Below are 26,726 nucleotides of genomic sequence, written 5' to 3' on the forward strand. Positions count from 1 at the left end.
TCCATGTTCTGATATTCTGTTTACACTTTGCAGAATTGCCATGAACTAGAAAAGATGGACCTAGAAGAATGTGTTCAGGTAAGATGATATGTTCTCCAAAACTTTAGAGGGTATTAGAGAATATTACTCTGGAGGCAGGTTTTACTTACCTTTCTAAGCTATCTCTATGAAAATGATAGAAATATGTTTTTTTTTTAGTTCCAGAATCTCTTGACCCTTATAGATAGAGCAGAGGCAGGATGGCCTAATGAATGAATAGAGGACCAACCTTGGAGTCACAAGTTATATGGATTCAGATCCTGACTTTTAGATACACTGGCTTTGTAACTTGGAATAAGTCACTTAACTTATAAAAAGTTAAAGATAGTTGCTAATCTGAATCATTGGATGGAATTCCCACATTGATGAAATCATAGATCTAGACCTCAAAAAATGATTATATTTTGCAGGCGGACTGAGGGGAAAAAGAAGGTGTGAATAGAAAAGAGTAGTTGAAGTAAAAAGAAAATGATCTACAGTGAGGGTAAATGCTTTTTTAAGTGCTCCAAAAACCATGTTTTATTCAGCAAACATCTGGAAAGCTTGAAACATATGCAAGGGTTGATACCCATAAAGAACCACAGTTATAATGGTGATAGGAAAGTCAGTGTGGCAAGTGTGAAAGACATAGGTTCCAGATATAAAGGACAGCTGCCAAATAATGAACTGATGTCACGAGAAAATTTGAGAAGAGTGAAATGATCAATGTGGTAAGGCAGTTAGAGAAGGTTTCAAAGAATAAGTAATATTTGAGTTAGACCTTGAACCAAAGGAATTTAAACACCTACAAACTGGAGGTTGAGTTAGGACAGTCCTGTGGGTTTACTTAATGTTTTAGTAAATGAAGCCAAGCCAACAAAGAACTCTCACCAAAATGGCATATCAAAATATATTGTCTATTGTTTCAGTGAAACCTTTTAAAAGTAAAGTTGGGCAGCCCTGAGTTAGGAGCTGAGAGGTTTAAGAGCAGATAATGAAGTCCATTTTGTGTAGAAGGGGAGAGGAGTGAAGGATTAGCTGGGAAGAGAGACTGGAGTCATGTCATGGAGGTCCCCGAATACCAGAATCAGGAGTTTACACTTCAGTAAGTACTGTATTAGGAAACCACGGAAAGTCTTTAGTATAGAGGAGAGTGATATGATCAGAATGGTACATCAGAAAGATAAAACTTGATTTTTATTTTTAAAAGTAATTTGGGGGGCACGCACATGGGCTCATGGTAGGCCACGGCCCTGGGACCCTTCCAGCCTCTCTCCCACTGGTGCTTGCAGCCCGAGGCCTGGGGGTCGGGGGGGAGACCCCAGAAATGAGGAGCAGGAGCAATTCAGGAGTCCGTCTGGATGGATACGCCCAGCTGGTCCAACAGACCATTCTGTGTTATCAGAGTCCAGTAACAGGACTACTTTCAGCCAGCCATGAACAAAAATATGCTTGGGTTAGAGACAACATCTACAGTATCCTGGCAGTGTGGGGCCTGGGAATGGCATATTGGAAGAATGCAGATCGGGATGAAGATAAGGCAAAGGCATATGAATTAGAACAGAATGTAGTGAAACTGTTGCGGGGTCTTCTTCAATGTATGATGAGACAGGTGGATAAAGTTGAGAAGTTTAAGAACTCTCAGAGCACCAAGGACAGTTTGCATGCCAAGTACAATACTGCCACCTGTGGCACGGTGGTTGGTGATGACCAATGGGGACATTTACAAGTTGATGCTACTTCCTTATTTTTGTTGTTTCTAGCACAGATGACTGCCTCAGGCTTACGTATTATTTTTACCCTCATTGAGGTGGCCTTCATACAGAATCTTGTTTTCTACATTGAGGCAGCATACAAAGTTGCTTTGGTAGAAGCCACAGTTTCTGTGACTTTTTTATTCTTTCCCGTGAAACTAAGGCTGCTGGAGTTCACATATGGGTCACCTGTACTGACTATTTTCTCACCATCTTTTTCATATATTCCTGTGTATGTTTAAAGGCAGCCCTTCTTTAATACTACTGAGCCATTTCTGAAGGAATGGGGCAGAAGAACAATTCATATTTAGTGGAGAGGAGTGGGACGATTAGAAACCATTGGGTACATAAAAAGCCATGAGGCCTTGCTTTCATCATTGGAAAAAATAAATCGTAAGGGTCAGCTAGGTGGCCCAGGGCCCTGGAGTCAGGAGTACCTGGGTTCCAATCCGGTCTCAGACACTTAATAATTTCCTAGCTGTGTGGCCTAGGGCAAGCCACTTAACCCCATTTCCCTTGCAAAAAAAATAAAAAAACAAATTGTAAAAAAAAGGTAATTTGGCAATAGGATCTATTTATGGATCTTTTTTAGCTTTTGAAATTGACCTATGTGTAAAGAATTACAAAGAAGATTTCACTCATTTGGAGAAATTAATTATCATAGATCCCTTTTTTTTTTAAAAAAAAGATTTTTTTTGGCAAGGCAATGGGGTTAAGTGGCTTGCCCGAGGCTACACAGCTAGGTAATTATTGTCTAAAGCCGGATTTGAACTCAGGTACTCCTGACTCTAGGACTAGTGCTCTATCCACTGTGCCACCTAGCCGCCCCATAGGTCCCTTCTAATTCTAAATTTGTAATATTCATTTCCAAACTGAACAGTGACAGGTCCCCATTTTATTCTCCAAAACAGCACCTTTATATGGATCAGTTGCTAATTTCTACTTTCTAGCTTTTGGAGAGAATAATAATACTTCAAACTATAGAATATTAAGTCCTGGGTTTCTGTAAGTTCCTCTTTCTGCTACTGGTCCAAATAGCTCAAGATCCATGAATGTTTCAAAGTCACTTTTGTTGGACCACATTCACTTATTAGGATAGCCAGAAATGAAACTTCATCAAGGCTCATTGTCCTTCATGGAAAGAAACCTAAACTTTAGAATGAACGCTGCAAGCATGCCTCCCTCTATTTCACCAGGCAGAGTCAGAAACTTAACATTTTGTCTTCCCTTCTGCTGACTTTTCACTTCTTAATCAAGGATTAATATTTAAATTAGTATTATCATTGCTGCTTTAAAGGGTATGGTGACCTAAATGTGCCCTGACAAACATGTAAGGGAGTCACAGATTGCTTTTCCTGTCACTCTTTACCCTTGTGCCCTTCTCTGTTGGTTCTTTTGCTATTGACCTCCTGTACCATGCACATCGTTGAAGACCCTTTATTTATTGAACTCATGCCCCATACCCACTACTGAATTTTGTATGTGTATATTCTTTTTCAATAGTATATAAGCTCTTTGAAATCAAGTGCCCTTTTATTTTGTTTTTGTTTTATTCATCTGTGTCCCCACACACCTAGCACAGAACATGACCCCAGTGAAAGCTCATGCTTAATTTTTTTTAAGTTTTTTTTTTTGCAAGGAAGGGGACTTAAGTGGCTTGCCCAAGGCCACACGGCTAGGAAATTATTAAGTGTCTGAAGCCGGATTTGAACTCAGGTACTCCTGACTCCAAGGCCAGTGCTCTTATCTACTGCGCCACCTAGCTGCCCCTCATGCTTAGATAATTAAAAAAGAAAGAATCTTAAGAAAAGTTTCTTCATATGTTTCTTTCAGATAACAGATAGCACATTAATTCAACTCTCTATACACTGTCCAAGACTTCAGGTGTTGGTGAGTTTGATCTGCATTAACTATTTGTAATTTAATCTCTTCTTCAGGACCAGTACCAAGAATTCGCTTACATGAGAATGACATGTGATTAGCTGCATTTTTGGAAAGGGTATTTTTGTGTTTTTTTTTCTCCAAATTGCCTACTTACAGAGTACCAGGAAAGGATCTAAATGAATGGGAAGATAAGGTAGGAGCTGGAAGACTTAAACATATCCTGAGCCAATGCCTGGAGACTGAGATAACTGGCATGAAGAAAGCAAGATGCCATCGCGAATTACACGCCACTTTAAATCTGAAGCAACTCGGGGGTGAGATTAGTTGAACATAGACTGTTTCTCACCTCCAGGCCAGATGTATCTATTAAAAAGAATAAAGCAAGGCTTGCTGGAGAAGTTTTCCTCACTACAATTTCCAGTAGTACTGAAGGAAATCTTATCATCAGTTTGTATTCAAGTTCATTTTTGGTGTGTGTATTTCCTCAAAAAAAAATCTGTAGAATTCTGAACTTCATGTGGAGATTTTTAAGTGATAAGAAGGAACCAGGGTTTTAAGGGGATTGAAGGCATTTAAAAAAGGCCATAAAAGGAAGGAGAAAATATTTGTTATTGGTAGTAGAGCAAAAAGGAAAGTTAGAGATTATTTTCATATGTAAAGAAATTCCCCCTAAGAAGCCTTAGGCATAACATTTGTCATTCATTGGTAAGTAATATATATATGTGTGATGATATACTAGGTACTCAAAATTTAGTATTAATTGTCAAGAAATGTCTGAGCTTCAGAAAAGTCAGGGACCCACTGGCTTAATTTGCTCTAGAAGTAGAAGACCTTTTATAGAATTCTAATTGATTACTGGTTATGTTGTCATGTACCTCCATAATATATTCTCAATGGCCTTTTTCAATTCTATATAGTACTCAGTAATTATTCCAACTCTCTTCTTGTTCTGTTTGGCTCTAGAGTCTGTCTCATTGTGAGCTGATTACAGATGATGGAATCCGTCACCTGGGGAATGGAGCCTGTGCCCATGACCAGCTGGAGGTGATTGAGCTGGACAACTGTCCACTTATCACAGATGCATCCTTGGAGCATCTGAAGAACTGTCATAGCCTTGAGAGGATAGAACTATATGACTGTCAGCAAATCACACGGGCTGGAATCAAGAGACTCAGGGTAAGAGGCTGTAGTTTCGCCCTCAAAACTGTTGTATTCTCATTACTATGCTCAGTGTCCTCCAGATTTGATTTATATTTTAACATGGATCTTTCAGAGAACATAAAGAGAATGCAGCCCTAGCAAGTTGTCCAGGTGAGATTTCTCCTCCAAGATCATAAAAATTTGGAGATTTTTGAGATAGAAATAGTACATTAAAAAGATTTACTGTATTGGATTTGAGAATTTAGTTTCACCCTCTTTCATCAATAATATTAATATATTAAACCCTATATATTTGAAAAACACTATACTAGGTACTAGGGAATAGATAACAGTTAATACTTTTATGAAGTTTAATAGAGACAGGACACATCTTAACATGGATGTCAAAATAACTAATAGAAAGTAATACTTCGCACTTATTCAGTGTATAAGGTAAGTTCTAACAAGGAGGATCAGGGATGATTAAGATTTTAAAAGTCAAACTTTGAGATGTAGAGAATGGAAAGCATCCCTGACTTTAGGAATCATTCAATGGTAATGATGTTATTCTCTTTAGGAAAGTAGAAACTAAGGTCATTTGCTGTGAGTATTGAATTGAGGGAGGAGAGAAGAAAAAGTTTGGAACCCCAAGTCATGTTAGGTAGACTTATTAGTACTTATCCAATTAAAAAGTAACTCATAAAAGTAACAATAAAAAGAACTCCATCAAGAGAAGAGCATTATTTTTTTTGAGAGTCCTCTCTTTCTCCTTATATTTGATGGAGTAGGACCATGCACATGATTCAGGTAATTTCTATTTGAGAAATACAGTTGGAATTATACATTCCTTTTCCAACTAAGAGAAAGGGAACAGCACAAGCCAGCCAAAATAGTTTATTATTTATTGCCCATGTCCATAATGTAAGACCCTTTATAGCAAAGTTTTAACATTTGTCCACTTGTAATAATACTTTTGTTAGCATTCCATGATTAAATTCTTCTAGATTGCTTGTTTATACTGTGGTTATCCTTTTAGGGTACACTTAAGTCTTCAGCTAAATCTCTTTATTGATCTAGATCTTGAGGCTAATTGAAATTATATAAACTTGGGGGCAGCTAGGTGGCACAGTGGATACAACACAGGCCCTGAAGTCCAGGGATACCTGAATTCAAATCTGGCCTCAGACACTTAATAATTGTCTAGCTGTGTGACCTTGGGCAAGTCACTTAACCCCTTTGCCTTAAAAAATTTAAAAAAATTTAAAAAAAGAAATTATATAAACTTGATCATGTTTGCAGATCATGTCAGGATCAGAACTCAAAACTAGAACTAAGAGCTCCCAGCTCTGTATAGTTCCCTTTTCTTTGTGCTGTCTTCATGTCTATTCAACCTTTTGGTTGTCTTTCTAAAAAAGTTCCATTGTTCTATCTTTCCAGTCCTTTCAGTAATGTTTCTGTCTTGTTTCAGACCCATTTACCCAATATAAAAGTTCATGCCTACTTTGCACCTGTCACTCCGCCTCCATCAGTAGGGGGCAGCAGACAACGCTTCTGCAGATGCTGCATCATTCTATGACATTGGAGGCGGGCAGCCTTGGCGAACTAAGTATTTAATGACACTTCTAGAGTTACCACGGAGTCTCTCCAGCGGAATCGACCCCAGTGTTCTGAGCAAGGGCCAGAATAGAGGGCTGTGTCCGGATCCCCCAAGCCACACATACACATGCATATATACCCACACCGTCCACTCCAGCTGATGTACTCTGTGACAGTGGGACTTGAATCTGTGTTGGCTTTTTTCTGACAGGTAGATTGGTGTAACTTGAAACCATTCCTACTGGGCATGCTCAGAAGAGAATCACAATCCAAGGTGGGGGGCATTCCAGCAAACCCAGGGTCACTGCTGCTGGGGTTTGTTTGTTCTTTTTGTTTGGGGTTTCTTTTGGGGATGTCAGAACACTAATGAGAGCTCTCCAGAGAGGAGGAGAGTATGGACAAATACAGTAAATGTTGCATCCAGGGACCAGAAAGAAAGAAAAATCCTTCCTCCTATAAGAGAATGAAGATGGCAACCATCCATCGAGAAACTGTATTACAATGCTTCTCTACTTCTTTGTTTCCATACCAACATGCTGAGCATGCTCACATAGAAGGCTCATCAGTTAGAGCATTCAGTTCAGAGATTTCCTAGATGGTCACAGTGATTTAGCTTGAAATCTCTGATATCCAAATTTATTTCTTTTTTTCCACTTATTATGTTGTTCTTTCTTGCTGTCTTTAAATGTATTTTCTGTGTCTTAGCCTCATTTTCTCTATGTGTTGCTTCCAGAAGCACTCAGTACTGTTTGTTTCCTGCCCATTCTTTTGTCTCTTTTTGCTGTCTTCCTGTTTAAAGTTTTCCATTTGGGGTGATTTAGTTGTGGCTACTGGATATTTTTTAAAAGAAGAGTTATTTATTAGTAAAAAATGTTTTAAATTTCCACTTTTTTTACTATTAGAAAGATTGCTTGAGGAGAAGCTCTACAGTACAGGTGAGGGAAAATGAACTATATAATATAGGCTTTTTCTCCTTATGGAAACAGTTCATATTTTTGCCTTTTGAGTTCCTCCTTAAGAAGAGCTTGTGACTTATGACACATAGGTGGCTATGCTCAATAATGTCATTTTCCTTGTTTCCTTGAGATGAATCCCATTATCACTTGAGTGTCTTGCATAAGGCATGAGAGCAGCATTTTTAAAAGAATTGTTTGGGGAAAATACCAACAGAGCCTCAAAATTCTGTTCTCTCTTTGAATGTCTTGCTGTGAACTGAGATTTATGTATACTCAACAACATTGCTAACTTTGATGTTGGCTAAGTGTTTTGTCTCAGGAAGAATACTGGTAGATGAAACACATTGCTATCTGTGCTGCCAATTTTTCTTATCTATCCCTTCCCTTCTTCCTATGCCTCATCCCTATGATATTGTATGGTCATTGTATTTAGGGTCACCAATTTCAGGTCTAATGGTGGTTTAAAGGACCAGCAAAACCTTCCCAAAGAGGTCACTTACCCAGTCTTGTTGATCCACTCTCCAGATATTCAGCATAAGCATAAACATGTGGTATTGGACACTTGAGAATAGGGATTACCACAAGAAGATCTATGATGAATAGCGCAGGTGGAGGTGGTCCTTGACTCCATATGTACTTCGGAGGGAGAAAGGTTTTCAGTGCTAGTGATTAAGTGTATTAATTATAGGGCGTGACCCTCCACCTCCTAGTAGTTGGTGGGAATAATACTGTGCTCTTGTGCAGAAAAATTGGGAGAGATTAGGAAAATGAGATGATTTTCTAAAGCACAAGTAACATTTCTAGGCCTCCAACACTGGAGCTTTTGGTTGTTATTTTATAAGAATTTATTTATATGGTCAAAGTAGCCTTTTTTCACTTTTGACTTATATAAGCAGCGCCAAGGATCATTTTTCACATTACAGGTGATGGCTCCCTTTCTTTAGACACCAGCATATGTTGGAATTAACTGGGTTTGTTTCCTTATTAATTAGAAAGTCATCAACAGATAAGGGAATGCTGGGAAGGAGCCTATGACACTACTTATCATTTTTTAATTGTATTTGATTTAGGTTTTGAACTTAGTGTGCTCAAAACCTTAAAGAACTTTTTCTCTTCCCAGTTCCTAGTTTTAGAAATGTTTAAAAAAATAACTAACCTTACCAGTTTTGTAAAGTCCAGCAGGTTTGGTACTTCTGATACCATAGCTAATAACTTGTTCATATTAAATTCAGGAAGGGGGTGCTGGAGACTAATAGTGGCATTGTATTCAGGATCCCCCCCCCCCGAAAAATGGGTGTTGTTCAGGTTTGACAAATTGACAGTAAAACTCCTTGCCAATTAAATTTTGGAGGAAGGGGGGGAGAAGGAAGTAAGTGACAGCAGTAAATTTTATGGTAAACAGATGCCAATTCAAAACTTACTTCCCAAAAATCAGAATGATTCCTTTTCAAGAATGCTTCTCCTATTTAATATAGTATTGGATATTTGATTTCCTGACCCAAATACAGATTAGGACTGATAATTAGGAGCTGGTTATCCAAACCAAGAAGAAGAGTAACAGTCTTTCAGGAATCTTGGGGATGAGATCTTGAATGAAGCTTCTGGTTTTAAGTCTATGAAATGGGTTGCACTGGCCAATTAAATTTAATGCTATAAGTTTTGGGATTGTGTGTGTGTGTGTGTGTGTGTGTGTGTGTGTGTGTGTGTGTGATGACAGTTGTGATCCCTTTAAGCTTGAAAGACTTCTCATTAGAATTGTTAGAATCAATCCATCCTCTTGCTTACATTCAAACTAAGCTCTAGATTTTCCTTGCAGAATACTATTGTAGCTTTTAAAAATAGATGGTATAGTGATCTTAGGTTGAATCAAAAGGAACTTGAAATTAGATACTCAGACTGTTCTTCCCATTCATTCATATCTAAAATACTGTCAATAGCTGTAATCTGATTAAGAGGTTTTTCTGAAATCAAATCCTTTTCCCTCTCAAAACATATGGTAGGCTGTTTACTTATTTTTGTTGGCCCTCTTAGATGTGCCACCTATAGTAGAGTAACTTGAGAGTTTCTGCCTTATAGAAGTGGTTTCAGAGTCAAAAAGTGGAAGTGAATAGCCCTACCCAAATAGATATCACAAACCAGGTGACATTGGTGCTATGTCAACTGATGTGAATTCTTGAAGATCAAAGTAATCAATTTTCTGAACGTTTTTTCTATCTCTCCAAACTTCAACTAATGATGCTCTTATTTTTCCCAATTTTATTTCTCTCAAGACTTTTTTTTCCTTTAAACTAATGTCCCTCTTTCCCTCTGAATAAAACTCTGCTGCATCCCAACATGCTAAGGTTATCTCAGGTGTCTTCAATGCATTTCCCTCCTAGTTGTGTTTGCATGTAGCAAAAAATTTCCATCAGCCTTGGTCTATGCCATTCTCTGGTGGATCAGACCATTTGTCACTTGGTCTGAAGTTTGCTTATGGATCTGAAATGAACTTGACAGCAAACTTCCCACTGGATGTATCCTAAGAGAAAAGGTTCTGATTTCAGTCTTTTTTTCCCTTCTTAGCAATATTGGGGCTACAATGAATATGAAAGTATATTGAAATCCATTTTTCTGTGTACTTTTTTTCTAATTTCATCTCTAACATATATTTTAGGGAACCTATAGTTATTTTAAAGAGACTTTTAAATGATCTTTGTAAGTTTCCAATAATCTCCACATCCACTATAAACTAATTTTTAATCAGATGAAAGTCAGACACTTGTTATATATTCTTTAATTAGACATTCTGGAGAGATACCTGCAAAATCTTTTTTGTTATCCTTATCCAGATTGTGTCCCTCATTGAACATATAACTGTGTAATGATGCCAGATTAACTGGAACTTAAAATATAGAAAATACTATCATATTTTTTATTGTCTTGTAATTTAAGATTTTTAGTGCACCAATGGCAGTACTGAGGGAGAGGATTGGCGATGATACAAAAAGAAAGGTACCTTGAAGTTGAATGAAGGGTAGAAGAGCATCCCTTTGGTTATTATAAGCTGGAATTTGGGGAATGGGGAGAATCTGTACCCTTATCTGGCTTTCCTGTTCAAATCAACAATATCTTCAGGGAATTTCTTAATAAAATTGTGGAGGGATTGTTTTGGGGAATTGTTTATGAGGAGGGAAGTTATTAATGCATTATGATTGAGCCCTGGCCATTGTCTTTAAATTGCTGCTGCTGTTGCCCCAGAATACTTTATACTACCACCATTAATTACCCCACCATGGAGACATATTGGAAAAAAATATATGTTGTGCTATCTCTGCCTCAATTAATGAAGGGTAAAATGAGATATGGGTAAGGATATCTATTCCCATTGTGCCATCCTGCTAACAGACATGTTTTGTAGGGTGCTGGGTACTTCTGAAACATTTTCAGTGTCTCTTCCATCTACTACCTAGCTGTTGTGCTTTGTTTCCCTCAGACCTGATGATCAGCAAAACCTTTGGTTAAAGGTAAAATGTTAGAGTTGTAGATCTTGAAATAGAACTGACAAGTGAGGACTTAGGAAAGGAATGGACAGAGGGCAGTTGTGGAGGATCCCCTTTCCACTCACTGAAGTCACCAAATAGTGAGTTTGACAAGTCTGGTAAAGTCAGGTTGTGTTGCCCAGATAATTCAGGAAGAGAGCAGTGCTAACCTTGGCATATCTGCATTATTAATTATGTAGCTTTATGCCCTAAGAACTAGGATTCTACGAGAGAGAGATAAAATGGAGAATATAACCCTGCTTTCCAATTTCTGACAGATTACTTTCCATATAGAAAAATCCTTATGAAATGAGTTGAGTTCTTAGATTGGGGTTCTTTCAGATCTCCTTGTTTCTCAGTATTATTTCCTCATTTTTTTTCTTTGTAACTCAGCTCAGCTTTGGGGCTTATTTTACTGGTAGGGAATTTCAGAAACTAGTCCCAAACCTGTACTGGAGTGATTATAGTTGTGTCCTAGTGGAGTCTCACTTATCAGCAGAAAGGGCTTTGTTATAATTGCTTATAGATGTGATATTAAAAGTTGTACTGTTTTCATTTCTGACTCCTTCATATATGTAACATGCTGTATAGTCACATTTCAAAAAATAACAGGATCTTCTTGACAGAGGCTACCAGGATGGATAAACCCATGTGAATCTTCAAATTCTATAAAAAAAAAAATTGTTATCTGGTCACTTTTGATAGGACTGTCTTCTAGAGTCTTTTGCATTGGATTTGTGTTTTTTTGTTTATTTTTGTTTTGTTTTGATCAGGGAAGTATTAAGGAAAGAAGCAAATGACTTTTAGGGTATCTTGCCTTAGGGTAGGAGAATCTACCCTTTGGGTCAGTTCCTTGCTTGGAAATACCCAGTATCATCAAATAGTAGATAATTTTCCTCCTTCATGATTATTCCCTTCCTTCCTATTTTGTCCTTTTCATACTAAGGTTGTTAAGGAATAGTAGTAATTTCATTCTCTCTTCCTCTTAACTTTGGTTTGACTCCACAGTCTTTATTGAAGGATGGAAGGGATTGCTAATCGAGTGACATTTCCCTTCTTCAGGATCTTGTATCTAAAAACATAAGCAATCCATGAACAAGTCCCAACTGTCAGAATTAGTATTAGTTGCCAGTGGTACCTGAATGCTTAGTTTGGGGGACCTTTCCCCTTTGGGAACTAGAAGAATGTAGGTTGGCTAGTCCTCCAAGTGATCCAGAAGTAGCCACCTTCTGAAAGACTTTTTTTAAGCCATGTCCGTGCTTTCCTCTAAGGGCCCTAGGAAGTCTTTAAGAAGTAGAATTGTCCCAAAAGAAAACTGCCCCAAATGTTTGTACCACAGCAGCTTCTTTGGCCTACCAACACTGTTCTCTCAAATCCACACAGCTGCTGCTCATATACATGTAGGTGTGTCTCTACACACATATGTGTTTATCTTGGCCCTGATTTCTTGGCCCCTGAAATAATGCTTGTTACTCTTACTTTTTAAGGCACTGGAGGATGAGAAAATAAAGTCTTAACAAGCCCTACTTTCAAGAACTGACTGACATGATTTGGATCAGTTATACTTTTTAAAATAAAGATTTGGATTGTTTTCTTCCCTAGTGCTATGTAACACTGTAATGAGCAAAGCTTTTGCTGCTATTTTCCTGGGTTTGTTGATTAGGATGTTCTTCCTCTTTCCCAAACCTGTCCCCTCACACTGTGCCCAACCCCTACTTTAAAAATAAGTTCTTTTATGTGTCACTGGCTTTTTTTTTTTCCGAGTGACTGGGGGCTTGATGAGGAGAGCAAGCCTGAAGTCTTTCCTGACATTCTTTTTTTCAATGAAACACTAACATCTGAGTCCATTATGAGCCAACTGGCATGTTTACAAGACCTACCTAAAGCAGCTCCTAGAAGTCTCCTTCCCTGAGGAGAATATGTCCAAGCTAGCCCCAACCTCCTCTTTTAGGGAGCTCCAGAACAGGCAACACATAAGAGAAGAGGATGTCGATGTTGTCAGCCTATTATATCACATTTAACTTCCCAAAGATGGCTATGGCTTTATTTTCTCTCCTCCTGGAGGTTGTTCCTAAACAGCCTGGCAACTCTGCACTAGCCAGCTACTCTGTTCACCTTTGCCCATTTTACAGTGTCCCCAAGAGCCATAGACTGAGAAGCCTTTCTTCTTGTACAGGAGCCAGAGGCCTATGAAATGCTGCTGGGGTAGAGCCTCTGGGGGTGGGGCAAAAGGTGGACAATTGGTGCTGTTCAGGAGGGTAGTTTGTCTTCACAAAACAAAGACATGTTTCAGTACCTTCTCCCACCACTATTACCACCACAAACACACCCCTCATTCTCCCATTGGAGGAAAATAGAGCAGGCCTCAATGGCATATTCAGTTTCCAAACATTCCTGCCACCTAAAATTCCACAAATTCCTTTACAAAGAGTGTTTTTTCATGTGCTGAGAGTTGCTGCCGAATTAATTACATTTTTCCTCCAGGTACATTCACAAAGCTTTCTTAACCATTTGTTGAGGCTGCCATGGTTCCTTTAGCTGTGCACATGGCTATGTTTCTTTCCTCCCAATTATTTTGAGTTTAGGGGTTGAGGGAGGGTTATTTAAAAAAAAAATCCAGGGTTTGCAATAGAATTTCTTTTGCTTTCATCTGATGAAATCTTTGGACTTCAAAAAGGAAAAAAAAATGTTTTTTATATATAAATATATATATAAAGTAAATTGTTATGTAACTATTATTGTTTCATGTATGTTCTAATATTGTTTTATGATGTAATTAAAGGAAATAAGCTGTGAAGACTTTTCATTTTGCTGCGGAAATCACCTGACTGAGTGGTGGTTCATGACTTCCCGGGCTTAGAAGTGGGAAGCTAGAGGAGGCTGAGTGATAGGCCTCCTCCATTCTGGCTCAGGTACATCCTGACCTTTATTCATTTTCATTTTGAGATTTATTTCATATATTCATGGGGATGGAGAATCCAACAACTCTTGATGTAACTACTAAATGACGTCAGCCAATTAAAGGGACTCTTTTTCCCCCCAGCCTTCTCCTGTAGGATGTATGAGTTGTGAAGTTGACAAACCCATTGGAGGAAAGTGGGCCAGCCAACCATCAGCAGAACCAAAGGCTTTCTCTCTTCACACTGACCTTTTTAGATGGGGATCATTTTTATTCCAGTCCAGAAGGGGAGGGGATTTTCTGGTCTGCAAGTCCCATCCCAGCCTTCCCTCCCCATTTTAGTTTTCTTCATCTGTTGCAATGTTTTCCCATAGTGTAGGGAAGATTTCTGAGCCTCAGAGGTCAGGGAAGGGCAGAGCTAATGAAAAGGCTTGATCAGAAGATGAGTTTTTTGACAAATAGTAACTTAGAAAACCACTAACTAATATTACCTGTATTTTGTATTTTTACTTATTTTGTTAAGCATTTGGTTTGGGCAGCCCTGAGGAGCTGTGAGTTTGATACCTCTTAACATTTAATCTCTTACAACAAAAACCAGCTAGTTTCTGCTCCCTTCTCCCTATTAATGGCCATACCACCTCCTTAAGGGCCTCCAGATGCTATTTCCAGTTTTTTCCCTTCATGTTGGATCTTAAAACTGTCAGTGGTATCCTCTGCTATAGTGATGTCCAGTGACTTGTGCCTACCTCAACAGTTCTTGAAATAAGATTAATATTAACATTTCAAGGAGCCTGATAAGGAGTTACAGAATTCATAGATCTGGAGAACCTTAAAGATGGTGCCAGTTCAACTGCCTCATTCTGCAAAAGCTAAGACTAAGACCCAGGACTAGAGCCAATTTCTTCCTCAAGTCATACTTTTCATGAGTATTGCTCTAGATTAAAATACTTTGATTCTAAAACAATCTGCAGAAACACTAAAGTTAAAAACACTAAACCCAGTCATTTGAATTTGAATGTCAACCAGTTAAGGGTCAAAGCTAATGTTACTTGCACATTCAAAAAAAAAGAAGTGTACTGAATTGTTAAAGAGTTTTTCTGCTCAGAACCAAGGATTGAGACTTGATCTTGCAGAGCATTTGTCTGAACTGGGTTCAAAAGCATGATAGAATGATGAAGTTCTAGCTGCTTTTATATTGGAAAAGGTTATCCCAGCCCTGGCCAGAAAGAGTCCTGCTGGCCTCTTTGCATAGATGTGACAGAGTAAGATTGATAGAGTAAACAAACTTTGGGATCTGCCTTGCACCTTGAAAATTTTAAAAAATTGTTATACAGCCAGGATAAAAAAAATGAGGGTTTTTTTGTTTTTTAATGAACTTAAAAAAAAAAGGTAGGGTACAGAACAAGCATAGGTAGGCCAGCAGCTGAGCAACAGAGTGATTGGAGACGAAAGACTTCATCAGGAGGTAGCCAATACTTCATGGCAAGTCCACAGTGCCAGTTCCTTCAGATCGCCTGTTCCTGGTGCATTCTGGATAATGCCAATCCTTTGAGCTTAGACTGTCCACCTCCCTTGCTAAGCAAGAATGAAAAAGGCTGGAAGCAAGAGATTGTCCTGATGTCCAGGAAAAGAAGAGCAGAAGCCAGTGACCATTTCTTAACACGTGTACCAGGCTCTAGTAAAACCCCTAAGACTGGGGTTTTTAACTGATTTCTGGCCACAGGGTTCAACTTATATGATTGTGTCCCCAATCTTTGTTTCTCCTGCTCTTGACTGAATGTCCTTTTGGGAACCTAGCTCAGGAACAAGTGGTAGCCGTCTGGATTCTGCACTGGAAATAGTAAAAGGGGCATTTTTATTCCCCAGAATCTATCCTTCCCCAAGCCCATAGAATAAATGGTGGTCCAGGACATGAGATTAGAGGAAGGAACCCAAGATAACACTTTTTGTGACCTTTCCCCGCCCCTCTTCCTGATCATCAGGCAAGACCTACCTCCATCCAGGAATCCTTCCTTCAGCACTCAAGTACAAAGTCACATCTCTTGTTTTGCACCCAAAGAATTTAATGACTACAACTGTATTATCCCAGTAAGTTATGAACCTCCTCAAGCCTGTTTTCTTCATAAAATGAATATAACTCTTGCACTATCTAGCTCACAGCCATATGAAGATCACTTTGTGATCCTAGTCCATTGTTCTTCCTCTGAGTTCCAGAAAAAATGAATTATAATCTTTTTTATGTTGAAAATACCTTGAGAAATATGGTGAAGTCTTGGACCCCCCCTTTTTTTAGGGTTTTTTTTTGTAAGGCAATGGGGTTAAGTGGCTTGCCCAAGGTCACATGGCTAGGTAATTATTAAGTGTCTGAGGCCGGATTTGAACTCAGCTACTCCTGACTCCAGGGCCAGTGCTCTATCAACTAGGCCACCTAGCCGCCCTTTTGGACCCCCTTCTAAAGTAATATTTTTAAATGTATAAAAAGAAACTATTTTGAAATAAAGTTCGTAGGCCCCAGGTTAAGAACCCCCATTCTAGAGCATACTGTTTCTCACTCATTGCACTTTCTTTTCTTACAATTGTTTTATTAGTACTCTTTTCCCTAGAACAGTATGAAGAGCAGCAATGTCATGGTGAGATATGTGGGAACTACTAGCGAGGAATTCACTCCTCCATTGTAGATGAATTTCCTGCTGAGAATTTAGGTGATTGATCCAGAGCCCCACAATAAGTGTAAGGGGGAGGAATTCAAATCAAGATCTTCCTGATGCTTTTCCTTGCCTCCACATTTTGCATATAGTAGGTATTTAAATGTTTGATTCTGATACGGCCAGAACACAACCTTCACCTCCTTTGCTCTCATTCTCTCAGCCAGCCCTCAGTGCTCTTACCTTTCTTTGCTACAGCCACAAAATAGGATTCATCCACCAGATTTTGAACTACCTGCAAAGCAGTCAAGAGGGTATTCAGTAAAGAAAGGAAAAAATTGGTTTAGTTTTAACTCCCCTCCCTCTCCCTCCACCCCAAGTTAGGACAAATCAAGACAAACTATAGCATAAGGGAGATTGGAAAAATGCCAGGATGGGTGGCTAAGAAATGTGTGAAGGTATCTTAAGGTCCAAAAGAGGCAAATACACGCACTGTACCCTAAGAAGAAAGGTGTGGCAGCAGAGGAAAAGATGCAATGACCCTTCCCCCTTACCAGGTCACTGATGAGTACATGTATGCCAGTAGGACCTCTGCGAAAGAGCCTATGGATTTGATTGGCTGGGAGAGATAGGAGTTCAGCCAGTTTTCCTGTCAGTTCAGTAGTGCTCAATTCATCCAGATAGACCTGCTGGTAAGATCCTAGAGGCAGGCAGGATGAGGGAGTACATGACCCAAGGTCCAAGGAAAGGCAAAACCAGGGGATCTTGACAATAATCTGAGACTGGATCAAAGGGACTTGTGAATGGAGCCGGATTGAATTTAACCTGGGGCAGAGTGGTCAGAAGAGGGAAAAACAATTCTAACTTGGACCCAGACCCTACCCTCCAAGAGTTAACATTACTAGAGGCCGGGATGAAATGACTTAAGAAACTACAAGGTTTTTTTTTTTGTAAGGCAATGGGGTTAAGTGGCTTGCCCAAGGCCACACAGCTAGGTAATAAGTGTCTGAGGCCGGATTTGAACTCTGGTACTCCTGATAATAACAGGATAGTAGAAACAAGTTGGTGGATAAAGAAAGAATACCTGAAAATTTATTTTGGGTTTAGGAGAAAGAGAAGGAAGGAACCTGGCTTCTTAGAGAAGACCTGTTTTGTTCCTGACAAAGCTGGTGGGTGATCAACATTGGGCCATGGTGAGAGCAAACTGGGTATCACAAACTCCCTAGTCCCATTCCCATCCCACAGGCAAGAGAAAGTTATCCCATGGCTGTGGTTCCACCTGGTGAGAGAAGGGAGCAATGGAAATGGCATCTGTACTTGAGTCTGGACTCTGTGGGGTTTCACTTCCCAGCTTCAGGGCCTCTGGAGACACATACAAGGTAAGCCTGGGACGAATGGGCCTGGACCACAGAGACAATCTGTTAGTTAACCTTGTCCTTCCCTACATCTCCCACCCTTTTTGACCACATACTATTTCCATGACCCCTGAGGGGTCAGGTGGCAAACTGGAAGCAGGAGTAACCAAACTACTAATTGCTAGTAGTGAGGAGAGGTAGTTCAGCTTGCACCCAATGCCTTACCTTCCAATCTATCAACATGCCAAATGTCAGTGAGATAGAAAGCAAGGTGACAAACAGCCCCTACTCTCAAAGAGCTCAGTCTAATGAAGGCAGCATGCAATAACTAGATGCCTACAGAATAAAATGGAGATGAAAACCCAGGAAAGGCATCAACACTAAGAGGAAGGGAGAATCTTCCTGCAGAAGGTGGAACTAGATGAAATTGGAAGGGAGGAGAGTCCTGGCATGCACTGAGGAGCTGGGTAAATAGGCAGTGCAAGGTTTAGTACCTGACTTTCAGGGTATTGGAGAGGCGAATTCCATCAGCAGCTCCACAGATCTGGATGAGGTCTTGGCGGGAGAGTTGGAGCAAATCTGCACCTATCAAGACATCAAGGGATTTGGGGATATGTCAGATGTTATCCTTGTCTGTGCCCTAGCATAGGGTCTAAAACCCCAATATTAAAAATTGATATGTTGAGTGTAAACTTGAGGGCAGGTACTTTTTTTTTTGTCTTTGTAACCACAATAATATTTGTGAAATTGGGTCTAGGAGGATTTTCCTAAAATGTCCTATCAGAATGCATATGCAGTTTGTGCTTATTATCCATGCAGATCATTAAGAAAGTGGTTCAATCAGAGACATACAAGTGTGTTAGAAACATGATTTGATGTTTATTGTTAAGTACAGGTATGTGTCAGACACTGTGCTGAGTACTTGAGATACAGACAGTGGCAAAAGACTGCCCTCAAGAAGATCAAATGAGCCTGCCTGACTCAACTAAAAAAATGGAACCACCCTAACATGGCTATAGTTGTTTTTTCTTGTTTTTTAAGGTTTTTATTAGGTGATGGGGTTTAAATGCCTTGCCTAAGGTCACACAGCTAGTATCAAATGTCTGAGGCCAAATTTGAATTCAGGTCCTCCTGAATCCAGGACCAGTACTCTAGCCACTACTTTACCTAGCTGTCCCAACATAGCTTATTTGTAAAGTGATTTTCTTAAAACATACAGCTATGAGACCTCCAGGACAGTATACATTTTCTGTAAAATTACTGATTTAAAAGACAAAGAGGTGTCAAATAATATTTTGTTATCAAAAGAGAATTCACAGTTGTTTATAGTGTAGGCTTTTGGGTGGCACAGTGGAGAAAGCATTGGACTTAACCTTGCAATCTGGCCTCAGACACTCATTGTGTGATCCCAAGCAAATCCCTTAATCTGTCTGCCTTGTTTTTTGTAAACTGGGGATAATAGCATCTACCTGTCAAGTTGTTGTGAAAATCAAATGAAAATAGTTTTTGAAAAGTGCTTTCTAAACTTTAAATGACTATATAAATATAAATGCCAATCATTCTTTTTACTGCAGTCTGGTAGGTGCAAGTCATTTCCTGTACCCTTTGGACTTTTTTCTTTTTGACAAAGATAAATGGAGTGTTGCCTTTTCCTCCTTTGTCTGTAAAATGAGACTAAAGCAAATTCGCTGAAGAGACTTGCCCAGGGCCATGCAGCCAATAAGTGTGAGGCCAAATTTGAATCAGGAAGAGGCCCAGCACTCTATCCACTGGGCAACCCTACTCTTTTCTGGTTAAGAAGCTGGTTCTGAAAGACTTGCTTTAGAAACCATAAAATAATGTGTCCCAACACTACAATTCCTTATTGACTCACCTCTAGGTAACAGCTGGGAGCAATGGAAATAATTGGGATGAGGAAGGGAGGAGGAAGGGTGGAGAAAAATTTTGAGAACCCATAAATTTTTTGTTTCATTTTAATTTCAAGGGCATGCCAGTACTTTCTTCCCCCAGAAGTTAATGGGAGAGATATGGCAGATTCACTGGGTTAACAAGACTTGACTTAGTATAAGGTGTAATATTTGGAATCAGGATGACCCCAGCTTAAATCTGGAATCAGACATGTATTAGCTAAATGACTCTGGGCACTCAGGTTCCTGGCTTCAGTTTCTTCATCTATAAAATGGAAATAATAGTACCCAATAGAGTAGCTGTGAGGATCCAACGACATAGCTAAAATGTTTTACAAACCTTAAAGCTATCAAAATGCTAGTTATTGGCTAGAGAGCCCTACCCATCCCAGGGGGATAGTCTTACCAGTGAAGTTGGACAGCAGCCTACAGTAGCTAGAAAATCGATGGCGGTGTAACCACTGTTGGGTCTCTGAGATAGAAGCCCCAGGGCTGAGAGCCTGAGAAGGGAGGCAGGAAGAAAAGGCAGTATTCATTTTAGTAAGTAGTAAAGAACACATTGATTAAAGATACCTCATGGGTAGATCCTTGCACCCAGCACTTGATCAGATTATAAAGGGTACAAGGAGTGTTCAAATGACAAGCAGTTACTCTATGGGCCCAGGAGTGGTGGTGGTGGTGGTAAAGATGAGTAAGAATCTTGTATTTGGCATGCTCTACCCCCCCCTTTTTTCTTTTCTCTGCATCTAAATGGAGACCGTAAGTTTATACTGTCCACAGGGTTGCTTTGAGGAGATCACTTTGTAAGTATTTCAAAGTACTAGAGAAATATATGTGAAGTATTGTCATCCCCCACCATCTACCCTGGCAGCACCTGCCCAGCCAATGTCAGGTCAATGCCAAGCATGACCACCAGGGGGCAGGGTGACACTGCTGAGAAAGGAAATGAGTCAGGAAAACCAGTGGGGGAGATTTACCTCACTAGGGCTGTCCACTGAGCTGTCCAGGAAGAAGGGTGGGGATGAAGAGAGCCTATGGGGAAGAGACAGGTCTTGGAAGCCTGGACTCCGGGGCTGCTTCTGCCCTCTGAGCTCCTCCAGAACTCAATTGTAGTGCCCCCATCACCTAGTTACTACCTTGGGCTAGGTAGAGGTCATTTGTATGCCTGTCATCTCTCTCCCTGCTAGACTGGAAGCTCCTGGAGGGCTGGGACTGTGTCCCCTTGTTCTTTGTGCGCCACCCTTCATGCCCCCATCAAATTGCTCATGTGAATAAATGAATCAAAATCATTTCTCTTTTCTTCCTCCTCCCAACCTCCTTTGTCACTTCTGAGAAGCAAAAAAAAAGCACGAAAAAGAAACAGATTAGACCAATCTTCTCCCTCACTGTTTTCTACTCGCCTCTCGGGGGTCAGGAACTTGAAAGAATGGGGAGCAGTCAGGCCAGGAGGACTGGGAGAAGCATGAAGACCAGTAGAGGTTTCAGGCCATGGGGAACACTGGAGAAAAGAGTGGAAAATAGAAGGGGCATATGACCCCTTAGAATCCAGTCCCCCATCCCCACCCCCTCCAACCTCCCATCAAGTGTAGATGTAGGGCTGTGTGCCAGAGGTTCCCTCTGACAATACTGTAAAAACTGGGAAAAGTAACTGACCCTAGGCCTTGGCTTTTCTTTATTTCTGAATCTGAATTTCAATACCATCAAAGAACATTTCCCTATACACAGTAGAACCCCAAAAGATTCCACATGAGATCCACTACTCACATTTCTTTTCCAAAATAAATTACACATATGACTTGTAAAACTATCTTGCTTCTCCCATGTTTTTCTCTAAATTTTCTGCCTTTTTCTTTTGAGCCTATCTTAAAATGTTCCAATGTAGGTCTTTGTTTTTCCCAACTGCTTATATTCCCTTCCACTAAGACATATGAGTCCAGAGAATGGTTTATATCAAATACTTCAAATTTAGCTCCAGTAGAGGTGCTCCCATGCATATACACACCTCTGTAAAGACAGTGGTCTCATAGGCTGGCTGGTACTTCTCTCTCTCCTGTGGTGACTGTTTCTCAATCTTCTCTCTGTCTGTTTTCTGCTTCCGGTCAGCCCCTTTAGGCTACAGAGGAGGAGTCATGGAAATCCCACAGTCCTTTCCATATGTCCCCTCTACCTGGACCCCCCTTACAAAAACAATTATGAAAGTGGGAATGGGAGCAGGGCAGAGCATGCCAGGAGAATCACAAAGCCCACATCCCCCAGAGATGTGTTGGGGCAACTTGAGTAGAGGAAGACCAGATGAACTGGATACAGTGCCACTATAGGGTCTATGGAGGAGGGGGTGATTTCAGACTCAGATGGTTACCTTGAAGACTTTGATGAGACAACTGGCTGAGTGTAAATGCTCCACAGATATTCCCTTGTCACCTGGTTTGAAGGTGTCAATCTGGATGCGGAAGGGGACACCCTTCTCCCCACCATTTTTTCGAGGAGTGAACTCTGTACTGATGCAATTAACCTGTTAAAGGAAAGGGATAAAAAGACCAACTTAGGGACTTAGCCAGGGCCAGAATTTCTATATCTAGATAGACCCCAAAACTACATTCATGTATTCTAGTTCTTCATCAGGAGTCTACAAATTTATATAGTTTTCTCATCTGTAAAATGGGGATAATAGCCATGTTGAGGAATGAGGTCAGTATCAAATGAGATATTTGTAATTGTATATAGCAGGTATTATATAATTATTTGTTTTCCTTTCCTAAACCCAGTAGCATAATCTATTCAGAGTACCCTTGCCTCCCAGAGCTCTACTTTTCCAGAATGCCACCCCAGCTCAAGGACCATCTCCTTGAAACCTGTCTCTCAACATCACTCATCTGCCAAGATTCACATACTTCCTGGAGTTAGTTATTTTTAGTGTGTCTGTTTGGGTACGTCATCCCACCACCCAGTGATCAACTAGAGGGCAGGAATTATATACCCTAACCCCTGACCTGCAAAAAGAGAGATGTCCTCTTTGCAGGATCCCAGAGAAACTCCACCGTGTTGAGGAGTGAGGGCAATACCTGGGGCTCTACCACCCCCACAGATAGAGGTACATCTGTAGGCACAGGGGGAAAGAGGGAGAGAGATAGGCTCCAAAGTAAGACAAAATGGTAGCATGTGACAGCAGCCTGAAAGCCTCCCATCCCTCCACCCCTCACTGCCTCACAAAGTCCCCTCTCTGAGGAGATCCAGGGAAGTACAATGAGGAGGGCCCTTTCCACTTTCCTACCCTCTCCCAAAACTCCCCTCACCAATATCCAGTATTCTGTCCCCTGGACGGCTCCACCGCCAACCCTCCAGCTGTTGTTGCTCCGTGTATTGCAGGCGTCGGTCGTGGAAGACCACACGGACCACACTCTGTGGACACCAGACACCCAGGTCAGAGAAAGACCTGAGAAATTCCAGAGTCCAGCCTCAAGTACCTTCCATAATCTTCATCTGATTCTAACTATCTTTGCTATCCCTCTTCTTCCCTCCCACTCCCTCCCATAAGAAGACAATTGGACAATCTTACAGGAATATAAAGATTACTTAATAGTTGTCTGCCTGGGCACCTGACATTTACCAAATGCTTTTGTTTGCAGAGCACTTTAAAATGCATGACTCCTTTGTGCTTCAGTCAGATCAGCACTACTGGTTATCTCTTTTACTTTACAGATAAGAAAATTGAGCCTTGACTAGGAAATTTGAATCCTAGGCTTCCAGACCTCCTATCCACTATTTAATCTATGCTGTTTCTGAAGTATGGAGCCCAGTCCTCAAACTGGGGGGGGGGGGGTGAGAGGACACTAGGCAAGGCAGCCTTCTGTCTAGCACCTTCCCACCCGAGGAAGAATTGTTTTTAGCTGGCACTTGATCTAAATGAAAATTCAGAGGTGAGAAGAGACTCACCTTCAGCATACGAGGCCACTGGGAAGCATCCCCTAGTTTGGGGTTGCAGAGCATTCGGACTTCATAGGATTGTCCTGGAAGAAATCAGAATGGGAATCAAGAGTTGCCGAAAGCGGGAGAGCCATCTGAAGACCAGAGATAATCTCTTCCATTTCTGGGGTACCTTTGCCCCAAACCTTCAACTGCCCATTCCCAGGCATCTGATTCCCTGGAGTTCAGGTCCATCATCTCTGTTCATCAACTCATCCAGGCTCCAATCCCACTAATAACAGGTAGTGGGGAGTTTCCTGTGAGGACTTAATACAAAATGATACCTCTATAGCTTGTTCTTAGGGTTCTGGATTGCTGAGAGATTAGGTGAATTGCCCAGGTTTACATACAGCCTTCATCAGAAGTAGGACTTGCAGACACTAATTCCCTAGCTGTGTGGCCTTGGGCAAGCCACTTAACCCCATTGCCTTGAAAAATCTTAAAAAAAAAAGTAGGACTTGAACCTAGGTTTTTGCAAGGCAAACGGGGTTAAGTGGCTTGCCCAAGGCCACACAACTAGGTAATTATTAAGTGTCTGAGACCGGATTTGAACCCATGTACTCCTGACTCCAAAGTTGGCTCTCTATTCCCAATACCACTGGGAGGTATCGGGTGCCAAATACTGACATTCACTTAACTCTAAATTTTGTAAGGCACTTTACACAGATCAACCCTGTGAGGGAGATGTCAGATGGGAAAACTAAGGTTTCAGTGACACCCAAGGTCACACAGGTCTAAAGTGTCAGAGGTAGGATCTAAACTCGGGTCTTCCAGGTTCCAAATTCAACATATCAGATTACACTACCCCTCTAGGGTCCCCATACCCATGCCCCACCTCCGTCATACCCTGGTTTAGGTAGGTGAGTGTTTCCTCATGTTGTTTGACAGCAGGAGAGGTGACAGCACAAAGGACATATTGGAAGACTGGACAGTGCATGTCCAAGGTAGAAATGCTAGAAGGGTCCTCCTGCTTCAGGTAAGGCAGTGCCAGAGACTCCCTGCTCAGGGAAGATGGACACTCAGTGTCTCCAAGTCACTCTGACCTCTGTTTTACCACCAGAAGAATATGTCCTCCCTCAACTTTCCAACACTGCCTGCTCTCCTAAATCTGTCACTTGCAGCTCAGGTTAATAGAGGATAATTTCCCCACATTTTGGGGCATGTCCTGCCCATGTTCCAAAAGGCCCTGACTCTCCTTGGAAAATCCTTCCAGAAATCTCAGAAGAGCAGACTTGGTTTAATGCCTGAAAATGCCTCCCATTCCTGTCCCTAAATCTTCCTGCATCTTGTAGTCATCGTATTCTAGATAAGATCAGGTCTTCCTCTAACCAAGATGAAACTTTTAGGAAATTCTTGAAAATCTGCAGAACTATGACCAAATCCCAGATGGACTCAGAGGCTCATCTACCTTCAAAGCATCTCCAAACCCAAAACGGGTGTTTCTGTCCACCTTTGCTTCATTCAGACAACCCTAGGTGACATTTCCTCCTCCTCTCAATGAAATTTCCTGTTTTAGAAATATTTCCCCAGTCCTGTTCTTCAGATAGGAGGAACTGGAGTCAATAGGGAGCTCTCAGATAAGGCTGGGAGAAATGAACAGACCCTGGAAGGGATTGACTATAGGGCATTTGCCTGGGTAAATAACTGGAGGATGAGGGAGAAGAGACCTTAGGGGTATTCCAAGGGAAAGCACCTACCTGAGCAGATTGCTAGTGGGACAGGGGTATAACTCCCCTGGGCTGGGCCACAGATGTTCTGGTTGGTTATGCCACAGTAACATTGTGGGCAGTGGTGACCACGAAGTGGATCGAAAAGGAGCAGCACCAGCACTGGAATGTCCTGGAGGTGGAGTAGAGGTTCTTTCACCTGCGGATCTCTTGCTTTATAGATCCTGGGAAAATAACCCAGAGATGAGGCGGGGTCAAGTCTAAGGGTTCTCTTTAGTTGGAGAACAGGTCCCCTCCCAAAGCCAAGACAGGCTGAGGCTGGGAAGCCAGGGGAGCCAGGAACAGGATGCCCAGTAATTATTAACCTGGGGAGGGGCAACTGTAGGGAAGATTGGATCCTAAGATAAAACAAGTTTATGGGTATTTTTCCTACACCTTTTCCCCCTCCTCAATGCATTGTAAAACAATTGGTGCAGTGGATAGAGCACAGGCCCTGGAGTCAGGAGTACCTGAGTTCAAATCTGGCCTCAGACACTTAATAATTACCTAGCTGTGTGGCCTTGGGCAAGCCACTTAAACCCATTTTCCTTGCAAAAACCTAAAAAAAAATAGAAAACTGAATTTGATATCAAAGATCCTGGGTTCAAATCAAGCCTCTTTCCCCCTCTACTTTGGACATGTGTAATAATATGAACAGAGAAGAATATTTGCAAATATAGAGGTTGCCCAGAGATATGAAGATAGATATTCAGAGATACAGACACTTGTATATATGGAATCAACAGTGAAATGGAGTCACCTGTAGAAACATCTTTTACACAGTGCCAATACTGGAAAGGTAATCCTGTTATTTCACCTATTCAATAAACTCTAGTGACTCTATTACCTGCTATAAACAACCTCATATGCATTTGAAATCCTCCAGGATCTGGCCTCAATTTGTCTTTACAGTTTGTTTTATTTTTCCCATATATGCACAGTTCTATCCAGTTAAACTGGCTGCCTTTGTATTCTTAATATGGCCATCCATGTAATATGTGGCCTTCCATATTTGTATCAAATCTCCCACACCTGGAATGTACTCCCTCCTCACCTGGCCCAGAAGCCCTTAAGGATCAGCTCAAAGGCTGTTTCTCATCCCAGCAGATGCCTTCTTCCTCCCCTGCCCTGCCCATTCCAAACCTCTCCAAATTTTATATCATTTCTTCATATTATAGATCCACACATGTTTGTTGGGGTCTCTATTGGATAGAATGTAAGCTTTTGTCTTTGTTTCTCCAGGACTTGTTGCTAAACCTGAAAACTACATAGGATCACAGAGATAGAATTTGAAGCAAAATTTGAAAGAGAAAGGGACATGTCCAAAGTAGGGGGTTGGGAGAGAGAGGAGAAGCAGAGGCTGGATTTGAATCTGGGACTTCTGA

The 26,726-nt window shown here is 40.9% G+C and overlaps 2 protein-coding genes across 13 annotated transcripts in view; one reads left to right on the forward strand and one right to left on the reverse strand.

The window, feature by feature from the left end:
* The window catches only part of FBXL20 (F-box and leucine rich repeat protein 20), a 140,564-nt gene extending 126,684 nt beyond the window's left edge, over window positions 1-13,880 (forward strand). The window contains exons 12-15 of one of the 2 annotated variants that reach the window (XM_074224055.1): window positions 34-78; window positions 3,606-3,662; window positions 4,620-4,832; window positions 6,265-13,880. In XM_074224055.1, coding sequence (XP_074080156.1) covers window positions 34-78; window positions 3,606-3,662; window positions 4,620-4,832; window positions 6,265-6,372 — 423 coding nt within the window. In that variant the 3' untranslated portion in view covers window positions 6,373-13,880. Of the gene's footprint in view, window positions 1-33; window positions 79-3,605; window positions 3,971-4,619; window positions 4,833-6,264 lie in introns of those variants that run through there. The other variant, XR_012475891.1, reaches the window with a different exon arrangement.
* Window positions 13,881-15,123: 1,243 nt separating this feature from the next.
* Window positions 15,124-25,603, reverse strand: LOC141513841 (transcription factor CP2-like protein 1). Of its 11 annotated transcripts, none has more exons than XM_074224046.1 (15): window positions 25,333-25,598; window positions 24,482-24,633; window positions 23,606-23,679; window positions 22,966-23,071; window positions 22,663-22,769; window positions 22,032-22,184; window positions 21,675-21,785; window positions 21,073-21,170; window positions 20,650-20,704; window positions 20,079-20,172; window positions 18,260-18,350; window positions 17,728-17,810; window positions 16,965-17,110; window positions 16,654-16,705; window positions 15,124-15,379 (listed from the first exon to the last, which is right to left on the reverse strand). In XM_074224046.1, the coding sequence occupies exons 1-15, from the start codon at window positions 25,413-25,415 to the stop codon at window positions 15,243-15,245; spliced, it is 1,542 nt and encodes a 513-aa protein (XP_074080147.1). In that variant the 5' UTR covers window positions 25,416-25,598; the 3' UTR covers window positions 15,124-15,242. The 11 variants fall into 11 exon arrangements, 10 of the variants coding, with proteins under 10 accessions (XP_074080147.1, XP_074080146.1, XP_074080150.1 ...); XM_074224048.1 differs by having other exon boundaries at window positions 15,290-15,596; window positions 25,333-25,597; XM_074224045.1 differs by lacking the exon at window positions 17,728-17,810 and having other exon boundaries at window positions 16,965-17,235; window positions 25,333-25,601.
* Window positions 25,604-26,726: the final 1,123 nt, after the last annotated feature.

This window comes from Macrotis lagotis, chromosome 2 (assembly GCF_037893015.1).
Source record: "Macrotis lagotis isolate mMagLag1 chromosome 2, bilby.v1.9.chrom.fasta, whole genome shotgun sequence".
NCBI classification, from domain to species: Eukaryota; Metazoa; Chordata; class Mammalia; order Peramelemorphia; family Peramelidae; genus Macrotis; species Macrotis lagotis.